The following is a 10,865-nucleotide window of genomic DNA, read 5'->3' on the forward strand; positions in this document are numbered from 1 at the left end:
ATCAGGAATCCCTGCGAGAAATCCAACCACAACTTCCGGTCGCAAGTCCTGTGAGGATCGGCAAGAGCTAGGACGATTGTGTCACGAGCAAACCTGTATTCTATGCAATAATCCGGGAGCGATCATGTACATCAGAAGGAACAAGTATTGCTGTCTTTTTATCCAATTCACATCACAGTTCACAACACTAGGAAATTGTAATTAGAAAGTAGTCTCAGAAGTAAATCTCAGACTACTGATGCCGATATTAGAGGTGACAAGAACTTATATAGACTTCGTGTTATGACATCAGATACATCGCTAGTAAAAGAGAACAGCAAATCACAGAAGAGATTGACTAGATTATCCGTTTGTGTTGCAGGTGGAAGGCGGACAGTCAGCATCCGTACGTACATTCCGGCGTGTGATCCTACTCCCACACGTCATATGTGTCGTCCCCATACGCCATCCAGATTATCCGAAGGATAGGCGTGATTCCTGTCCATCAGCGCCAACAAACAGTTTTTTTTAATTGGTGTCGTGGAAGCTTGTGCAAGCTCCTGCTTGCAGGAAGCAGGAGTTTGCATAATGCTTACGCCGCCTTCCACAAATCGACCACGACACAATCATTAGTGCTTTCTCTACAGATAGCTCCATCTGGAAATACTAACCCAGAGCAGATAAAGTGGAAGAAGAACGAGCATATATTTTTTTTGCTTACAATTATATCGTGTGATGTGGTAAATATTAGCGATAATATTAATTATTTCTGAGTAAGTATTTCACGTGAATTGTAGCTGACTATGGGGCTTTTGCAAATAAGAGACTGTGAAATATAAACACCATACCGGGTAGCAATTGTAAGTTTTTTACGAATCATTGCTTAAATAGCTCACCACGACATGTGGTGTCATTCAGCAGATTGTTGATAGACCGGCTATTCACATCACCTTGTAGCCATTTTGAGCGTAACGCGTACATTTTTCTCACAAGAAAACAGCAGTAGTTCTTAACCGTAAGCGTTATTGCATAGACGATCTTGCAGTCGTCAACAATTAAAAGTAAGCCAACGGTTCATTAGCATTTGCTTGCTTTACTTTCGCCAATGTATTTTTTCCTTTCAGGTCCTGATTCACCTTAACAAAGAGGTATTTGCCGCCGGGTTGCACTGGTCCCACGCTGACCTGTAATAACCAAACGTATTGCAGAAAACTAGCTATGGTGCTGTCGATAAAATGGCGGAGTAATACCTTAATATAGTAGACCGTTCCAGCGACGACCTGGCTGGAATATTCCGTAGGCACCAGTTGGATGTTAGCGCTGAGTTTAGCTCGGGCAAGGATTTGCGGGCTGAGCTGAAACGTAATAATTAAATGTCTGCTGCTTTTTGCTCAGAGTGACAAGCTTTTTGTCACAACTTAGAAAACCTAACCGCTATGGTAAAATTAATTCGTAAGGTTGATAAATAAAACATTAAAAAAGTCACGGTGGAATAAGTTTCAGCTCTTCGAATTTACAGACGATAGTTTCCGGCTTCTCACGAGATACCACGCACAATTTTGGTAAATTCGTGATGTACAGAGTACGTTCTAAAATAATGTTGTCAAAAATCATCAGGCTTAATTTACAGGGTCTAGTGCAACTCGCAGAATAATTGTCGACATGCGCATATTAAACATTAAGTGATCCAATGACATGCATGCATTACGCACCGATTGGATGATTCCCTTAACCTCGCCGTTGGCCTTCTTGACTGCGCTCAATCCACCAAGCGTCTGCGATGTGACCGCTCCGACCAGCAAAGCTGCCAGTACTCTAGGGGTGAAAAAATTCTAACTAAGCAAAGGTAAACAAAGAACTGTCGCACACTGTCCACCGTCAGACGCCGGCATCCAGAGATGCAGCGAAAATGTCAGACTTACATGTAAGCTGTGGAGGTCATGGTGCGGGTTTGAAGGAGTTGTTGTCGGAAGTGACACAGTGTACAAATTCAGGCTAACTGAAACGCCGAAATAATAACTCCTGTTAGCTAGTAAAGCTGTTTATATATTGCTTAATGCGGATATGTACAAAGCCGCAGACAGCTGAAAAATAGCCTGAGGATTGGTCTCGAGTCTCGAAACCAGAGACCGCTATGAAACAGGCTGCCATGAATTATCACCTAAAGAGTTACATAATCGTTGCCTCGATAAAATATTGCAACATTACCAGAAGCCTGTTGCATGCAACTGCAATATGCATTGCATTTGTCTGCAACTAATATCGAATAAATGATGATTAATTGTCTTATTTATGATTTAATGAGTAAGACTAAGCAGTAAAGGGACATAAGACGATAATACAGTGGTACTATAGCTGACAAACCGTTGTATAGTTGCCCAACGTTCCCCGTAAACGTTCTGTCGCTAAATATTCCAAAAACCGGTGGTACTGGTACTGAGAAAGTTAATTGTCGGCACTGTCAGTGTCAGCCAAGAGAATTAACTGCAATGCCGGTCTAGACGTTAATGTTTACTGATAGCTAACATGACTTGCCCAACTGGCAGCGGCTGTTATGACTAATATCTAATAGAAATCGAGAAAACTAATGATGGCAAGCGGTTCTGGTATCACAAACTTTGCCGGGCTGTTCCTACTAGAACGAAGCCAAAGTATGTATCAAATTTTGAGGATACATATAAAGACACTAAAGCATCCCTTCGGCAGACGCGAAGCGAAGCAGACAAAAGTCGGCAGACGGATAAACAAAAATGTCCGCATAAAGTATAAAAACATCTTTTTCTCACATTTTCCAGTATTGCAAGGCACCGGTATCAGGTTGCTCTTTGAATGGTTTGATGGAGTCAGTTAGGGCATCCAAACGTTTATGTTAGAGAGCACATAAGCAGCCGGATATTCAGTCATGTGCACTTGTTCAACCCACTCACTGGACCCTGTTGCCCCAACTGTAGACGGATGATGAACGCTTTGGAGGACTTTTTCATTGCATCGATATTTATTACAATGAAAGTTAAGTGTATATTTCTACGCTAACTATCAGTTTTATGCACTAAATTTTCATAAACTTTTTTTCTTGGAAGTCATTCCGTATGCTGTATATCAACGATTTTCAGCTTGCAGCATCTCGCTCGGTCACTCCAGACTGCAGCGCAATAAAATTGATAAAATAAGGAGATTTTGTTCCACCTGGTCGCCAAACCATACAAGTATTCTACCGCACTATAATTAAATGACTTGGGTTGTTCCTCAAAGTAAATTCAGAATTTTGTAATAGTGTCGATCAGCGCAGGCTGGTTGTTATGTAAGTTGGCTACTGCTTAAAATAAAAATCTTCAGGTTACCGCATAGCAAGTCCGCACTATTCAGCTAACAAACAATCCGAGTAATAGTAGATGCAAGTTGTAAATCCCAAAGCACTGATAAGAACTTTAGGGATCAAAGACATTCTGATGAACCATATACTTAAGTCGTAACGTTCACAAACCCAAAGCATTGTCGAAAATCGTATTATGCATGAGCGCGAACAGACACATGCTACGATTACAAAACGATTCATTCCTTCAGACATCCGTCCAATGCTGCCAAAGTAATTTTGCTGAGTGCCGCAAAGTCCAGTTCCCGGAGAATCCATAGTGTCCCACCGCTGGGAATCATCATCGGGATCCAAAGTGTTAAACCTATTTGAAAACAGTCGATTTTTTCAGGTAGCCGTGCATCAAACCGCGATTTGTACTGACATTGTAAGAAAGATGCGAATGCGCGCCCGTTCCTCGGGATATGCGAGCGCATATCCACCCAGCGCGCATGTATCGCTGTGACCTTGTCCCGCACACGTTGAGTAATAGCCGGGCAGTTGTCGTTGGCGGAGTTTGGAAAGCGTCGGCACCGTTCCGCAGCCGTTTCCGTGGCACGGAAGCGCAGGAAAGGAATGATGACATCCGCTTGAACAGCAACATCACATCGTAGCAATTTCATTTCGCGCTCCATCAAGGGAGACGCGCGGTAATATAATATGTTCATAGCTGATCCAGTGATGGCTTCGGATGCACGGTAGTTGAACAGCACGAGTTCCTCGCACACCGTCATCAGCTCCGACAGCGTCCGGCATTCATAGTCCCCGCTGTGCGCGTTGCGATTAACGGCCAAGAAGGAAAACGACGACTCGTTATCGACTCCGTTCTCAACAATGAACAACGGCAGCCGAATGTTTTTAGCTGCTAACAACATTTTGATCCCCGACGTTGCATCTTTGACATCAAGACCGGCGTTTATACGCGAAACAGGCTGTTGTCGTCAATCAGTGCAACAGTTCAGGTCTGCTGCGTCAGCGTGCGATTCATAAGCGTTAAGAATTTCAAGACGCGGAATCGCTGTTCCACCTCGAGATTTTCATCATAAAGTTTCCTAGGACACATGTCGTGTTTGTCGAAAAGGATATCCCGCGTGTTTGCGGGTTCCAACAGAAGAACCCTCCATAACGCGCATACTCTGATGAACAATCCCGGAAAATGCAACGCTCTTTGTTAGAAACTTTGAAGTACAGGATAACATAGAACACTGATACTTAGTTTAATCAAAGAAATTATAGGTAAATTATGGAAGCGCGAGCCGGTCTGAAAGTCATCCACCTTGTCTTACCGGTGTGTGCGTAACTGGGTATCAATGTCCAGATGGATAAGAATACAAGCAACGATCGGGTGTGCGAGATCGCTGATAGACAGTTCATCCACAACTACAGAACATTTACTGTGTTCACGAAAAGGAGAACAAAGTTTTTATCTACGGAATACGCTAAAATACTTGTACAGCAATGGATTTATACGTTCAGCAAATACGTTCTCTACTTTTTTTTACTAGTTTGCAGTAGCTTTTTTGAACGGGCATTTACCTTGCTCGCCAAAGATCTCGGAAGGAATCTGGACCATATTAGACTGCTCCGCCAGTTGTGCGCTGAGATAGTTTTCGCAGGCTTCCTTTAAAAATTTCTCGTTCCAGAACATACTTCTCTCGTCGGCTTTTTCGTCGCGCCCCGGAATGTGCCGCATCGAGTCCTTGTGCATTTCGGTGCACACCACAGTGATCGTATCGACATCGGCTCGTATAAACACCCGGCAGCCGACATAGAAACAATAAAACTCCTTCCACGGCGGCCGATGTATGGTTTCACAGCGGAAAGGCACGTCACCGTTCAAAGCCACTAGAATAGACCTAGCCAACTCTTAGCCAAGAAACGAGATAAGATAGCCTACTCCGCTGAGCTAGTGTGAGCGGAGAAGCGGCTCACGTACAGCGACAAAATCTTTCAAATGATTTCAACGTATTGCGCCGTGGTGCAGTGGTACTGCCTACGCGGATCTAACGACGTAGCCGGGGTTCGATTCCCCATCGGCGCCTTTTTCAGCCGTTTCTCGGTTTCCAGTGGATAGCGCCCTGCTTATTCTAGCATACGAGTCTACGGAGGAACAGTTAAAAAAAGCCGCATATAAACGATAACAATTCATGCATGCAAGATATTCAAAATCTTGTAAGGGTAACCCTCCGTATTATAACGTGTTTGAATATTTGGTACATTGACCGCATCAGTCATCTTAGCTTACAAATTTTTATCGATTTCTGAGTCGAATTTCCATTCATTACGATGCGTACCCGCATGACCTCGATTTACAAAGACAATACCACGGAATGAATGGGATGAATCGAATGTTTCCCGAATCATGCGGTATCACTATCCTGGTTCATTTATAATTTTTTTAAAGGGTTGCATCGGTTTCGCCACTATGTTTTGTATTACTCTTACAGCAAACGCATCCACCTAACTTGCATCAGGAATTACTTACTGAATAAATTACACAAATTTAACGTTGTTGGTTTCGGAATGCCTGAAGAGTGAAATTAATACATATACAAACTAGACTGTACATATAATTAAGTAGGTATTGCGTGGAATGGGTGGAATTTTGCGCTAAATTTCCCTGCGCGCCTTGGGTTTGTTATCCTTTGGCTGCAAGGGTGGCTCCGGAAGATTTAACCGTGGCACCGTACCACGGAAGGGGAAAGTGCCACGGAACGGGGAGCTGCTCGCGGCAACCTAATCTTCTTGGGCATCATGCCTTCTCACGGACGCATTAGGTGGGTCTTTTTCCTGTTGCACACGTAATATGGTTCGCGATCAGCCTTGCCCGCACTGTCGAGTGTGTTTCACACAGGGAGCTGGACTGGCTGCTCACACACGGGCATGCTCTCGCAAACATACCTCGGGTTCCTCCTTTGCTCAGCTTCCACCTCCACCCCCAGGACAACCTCTCAAACACCCGCTGCAGTCGTTTGTGGAGGGTGATCGTTTCCACATCCCGAAAAGAGTTCCGAAAGCCGTAAGACGGCAATGTGCCAGAGTGTTGACGGAACTCATCAGAAAATGCATCCGCACAAACTCATCGGAGAGCTGGATCGACCTGCTGCTTTTCGCACCCACGGCCCTGTCACTCCCTCCGACGAAAAGCTTGCGCAGGGAGTCTCTTGCAGCTCACATCCGGAAAAACCTTGCAGACCTGACAATTGCGAAGCGCCACGCTGTTCCCCGCCGTGATCAGCCCAAGCACGATGAGCTGCCACCTGACAGATTACGGGCTCAAGTGACTTCTATGCTTCAGGACGGAAACGTGAAGGGGGCAATCAGGATTCTACTGGGTGATGATAAACTCGCGGAAATAAACCCTCGTACTATTGAATCGTTGCGCGACAAGCATCCCCCAGCACCCGATGACTGCCAGTTTCCTGCGGACCCAGATGACAGCATAACACCGCCCGCAGTCACTCCAGCCGAGCTGATGGCCGCAGTTTTCAGCTTCCCTTCCGGTTCCGCTGGAGGTGTTTTTGGCCTACGTCCTCAGCACTTGAAGGACCTCCTCATACGCAAGGATGATACACAGAGCGAGTTGTGCTTAGCCCTAACCGACTTGGCTACCATGGTGTTTAGAAAGAACCTGCCCGAAGATGTGCGGCCCTATTTTTTTGGCGCAAATTTGATCCCGCTCCTCAAGAAAGACGGCGGGATACGGCCGATTGCTGTGGGAGAAACTTTGCGACGTTTGTTTTCGAAAATTATTAGCAGGCGCTGTTCTGATGAAGCAGCCGCGATGTTCAGCCCTGTGCAGCTCGGTTTTGGGATACGAGGAGGAGCCGAAGCAGCTGTGCATGCTGTCCGCAGCTACATCGAAACGACGCACACAGAAGCCCGAGTGGTCGTTAAGCTGGACTTCCGCAATGCCTTTAACACACTCCGCCGGGATACTCTCCTCACTGCTGTACACGCAAACTTTCCTGCCTGCTACCGGTATATCTGGCAGTCGTACCGCTATCCTTCATATTTGTCCTGCGGTCCATCTCAGTTATCTTCGGAAACCGGCGTACAGCAAGGAGATCCGTACGGGCCACTAGGCTACGGACTTGGAACATTGCCGCTGTTTGAAAATCTAGACTGTGACATTGCGGTGGGTTTCCTGGATGATGTCACGTTGGCCGGACAGGCAGATAAAGTTATCGCGGCAATACGCGCCATTATTGCCCGCGGCTTCAAGTTGGGCTTAGAGCTTAACTTAGGAAAATGCGAAATCTACAGCATAGGAAGTTTTACCGCGGATCGTCTACATGCCATTCAGAAAGTCCTGGACGTATTTCCTGGAATGGTAGTCGCGAAGGAGGAGGATTTGGTGTTGCTGGGCGCGCCTTTGACCTCAGCAGCATGCGAAGTGTTCTTGAGCAACAAAACCGAACAGCTGGATCACTTCTTGCGTCGACTGAAAAACGTTCCAGCTCATTTTGGCCTGTACCTACTCAAGAACTGCCTGTTCATACCAAAATTGTTGTATGGACTTCGCACCGCGAGATGTTATGAGCACATGCCGTTAATGGAAGCAATGGATGACACTATACGCACTGGATTGTCATCCCTTTTAAACGTCCGGGTAAGTGATATGCAGTGGAGCCAGATGACGCTTCCAGTAAGAGACGGTGGATTAGGAATTCGCACCACTAAATCGCTAGTTTTTCCTGCCTTCCTGGCATCGGCGTATTCAGTGGTCGGCTTGGTTTCCTCGGTCTATCCGTCAACGAACGAAGCGCATTTAGCACCCGTTGTGCAACAGTGGACGATGCTGACAAGAAGTGAGCCTCCGACGGACGGCGCTAGAAAGTTTCAGGCCGCATGGGACCGTCCGGCGATCGATCACGTGGTGTCAACACTGCGATTAGCCGCCACTAACGAAACGGCAAAAGCAGTGTTACTTGCCGCCTTGAACCGGGACTCTGGTGCGTGGCTTAACGCTCTCCCTGCACCTAGTCTCCACACATTCTTGCGTGACGATGAAGTGAGAATCGGCGTCGCACTACGATTCGGCCTTCCTGTGGTTGAGGAGCACATGTGTGTGAATTGCGCTAGCCACGTGGAAGCAAACGGCCACCACGGTCTATCATGTGGAAGCAGCAAAGGACGATGGTCCCGGCATCTTGAACTGAATAACGAAACTAAACGCAGCTGGGAAACCGCGGGTTTTCCTTGTCAGATGGAGCCATCGGGATTGTCAGACAAGACCAATCAGCGCCCAGACGGCATGACGCTGATACCCGTGCGTGATGGAAAAGCGGTAGTATGGGACGCTACCTGCTGGGACACCGTGGCTATGTCGCACGTGAAAGCCAGCTCGAAGAAGTCAGGCAGCGTTGCACAGCTAGCAGAAGACTTTAAGCGGCGGAAGTACGGATTTGTAGAGGATATGGGATATATGTTCTACCCCCTCGCAATTGAAACGTTTGGAACTTTCGGGCCAGCCTTTGCTGAGATGATACGTTTCGTCGGTAGGAAAATCCGCGATCTAACCGGCGAATCTCGATCCACAGCGTTCCTTAGACAACGTTTCAGCCTCGCTGTTATAAGAGGAAATGCAGCTGCTGTCTTGGGTACATTAAACGGGCGACCGAAAGCTGGAAGTGACAGTAATGATTTTGGTTGTTTTTTCAATGTGTGAATTTGGAAATTTTTAATTAGTCTCTACCAGCGCAAGCTTGTTGTTATCTTAATTGGCTATTGCCCGAATAAAGTGTAATTACACAAACTATCAGAGGACGCTGGTCTGCGTTCCCTTCTAATCACCGGAGCTGGCGGGGCTACGTGACCTATTTAGATGGCCGTTTCTTGGCTTGGTCTATTCTAATGGCTTTGCACCGTTCGTACGTTCGTTGCTACATTCGTTTTCCCCTTTCTCTGCATTCTCTAAAAAGTATGATCGAATCTTCAACGCAGCAGGGCAGCAACGAGCGGCCAAGAGGACAGCATCCTGCATGTACTCTGTGCACTGGCTGGGCTGAGCTCGCATAGAAAGTCTGAAACAACCTGCCGATCGCGGTAGTCGAAGTTTTGAACCCGCTATCATGGCCAAACCGGTTAGGCCGGCATGGTTACCAATGGGCCATCAACAGCATACAAACTGTATTGGAAAATTTTATCGGACAACTCCATGGAGAGAAGCTGCTTCTCTGACATCTGTATAAGAAACCGGACCACGTGCTCTATCAGTTAAACCACCGGTTGTATACCTAGCACTTTAAGCTATTCATTGAGTCACGAAGATATTCTGGTTTTTTCTAGATTTCGAATAATGCCGACAGTGCTTTTACGCCTTTTACTGCTTGTTTGAGCGGTAGGACTACTTGCCCTGCGATCATGTCGAATGGGACAACCCTGTACTTTTGCAAGCTATTTAAGGGTTCGCGGCGCGTCAACTACGGGAACACCGTGCTGGTGCAGCGCGACAACGGTCAATGGTGGCCGGGGTACGTTCAGGATATCGATGGTGACCAGTTCTTCATCGACTTCGATGCCAGCACAATCAACGCCCAGTGGATCCACACCAAACATATCTGGCCGCATCAATTTCTTTCGACAAATCGCTGGTACAACGACCAAACCATCCAGGTGGCGCTGCGCCATTCAGAAGGTGAGCCTATGGTCTTCCAATCGGGCACAGTTTCAGTCGAAAGGAACAAGCCGTTTATGTTCATTCACGTGGACAATCAAAATCCTGCTGGAATAATTCCGCAGCCGAGAACGTGCCACATTGTCCATCGAAATCATTCGGTCGAAACTCTTCCAACACCTGACGATGATGGAAGTTTCTTCGGGCGAGATACTGGGTTCCTGTATGAAAAACATGTTGTCAAGTTTCCCGAAGCCAATCTTTTGTCGGAAGTGGATTTCTTACCCGCCTTTGCGAATCGTACATGGCGGCTAGCAGTTTTTCAAGGTTCGCGTCCGAGATATGACCTTAATATGGGTTGTCGGATGTTTGCGCGGGTGGGATCCGATGCGGTGACTTTGGTATGTGGCGAAATTCATGGCAATACTGGCGATTCCAGCGTTTCCTGGAGCGAAGATTCCTTAAAGGAAATTTGCAGAAGCTATCTCATCGAAAAGACAAAGAAGGAATCCGTCAACATGGGCACTCCACCGCGAAACGCACTGCAGTATGATCAGCGCAATGATGACGATGATCAGCGTAACGATGACGATGATATTCATTCAAGCAATTCGTGGAAGTTCTGGTTCTCATCTTGCTTCAGAATATTCCCATCTAAGAATGCAGGTAACAATAAACGGAAAATCATCAAAACGGTAACATGTTAACTGTATGTGATGAAACCTTCGGTTTTCGAAATGGTATGCACAATATCACACATTTGTTTTTAAAATGGCTTGAGGGCTAAGATATACACAATGTTTATATATGTATACATATATTATATGTATTATATTATATGTATAGGTTATATTATATGTATACATATGTCAAGTGTATTACTGTGTATATATACTGTATATTAATATATATATA

General features: G+C 46.1%; 2 protein-coding genes across 2 annotated transcripts; one reads left to right on the forward strand and one right to left on the reverse strand.

Annotated features, from left to right (window-relative positions):
- Window positions 1-831: 831 nt before the first annotated feature.
- Window positions 832-2,006, reverse strand: LOC129599255 (cystatin-A-like). The gene is made up of 4 exons (XM_055497444.1): window positions 1,902-2,006; window positions 1,692-1,794; window positions 1,230-1,334; window positions 832-1,163 (listed from the first exon to the last, which is right to left on the reverse strand). The coding sequence occupies exons 1-4, from the start codon at window positions 1,919-1,921 to the stop codon at window positions 1,035-1,037; spliced, it is 357 nt and encodes a 118-aa protein (XP_055353419.1). The 5' UTR covers window positions 1,922-2,006; the 3' UTR covers window positions 832-1,034.
- Window positions 2,007-6,620: 4,614 nt separating this feature from the next.
- On the forward strand, window positions 6,621-9,633 carry LOC129599259 (uncharacterized). Its single transcript, XM_055497448.1, has 2 exons — window positions 6,621-8,832; window positions 9,623-9,633. Exons 1-2 carry the CDS (start codon window positions 6,621-6,623, stop codon window positions 9,631-9,633), a joined length of 2,223 nt encoding a protein of 740 aa, XP_055353423.1.
- The last annotated feature ends 1,232 nt before the right edge of the window (window positions 9,634-10,865 follow it).

This window comes from Paramacrobiotus metropolitanus, unplaced genomic scaffold (genome assembly GCF_019649055.1).
Source record: "Paramacrobiotus metropolitanus isolate TYO unplaced genomic scaffold, Prichtersi_v1.0 Parri_scaffold0000141, whole genome shotgun sequence".
Taxonomy (NCBI): Eukaryota; Metazoa; Tardigrada; class Eutardigrada; order Parachela; family Macrobiotidae; genus Paramacrobiotus; species Paramacrobiotus metropolitanus.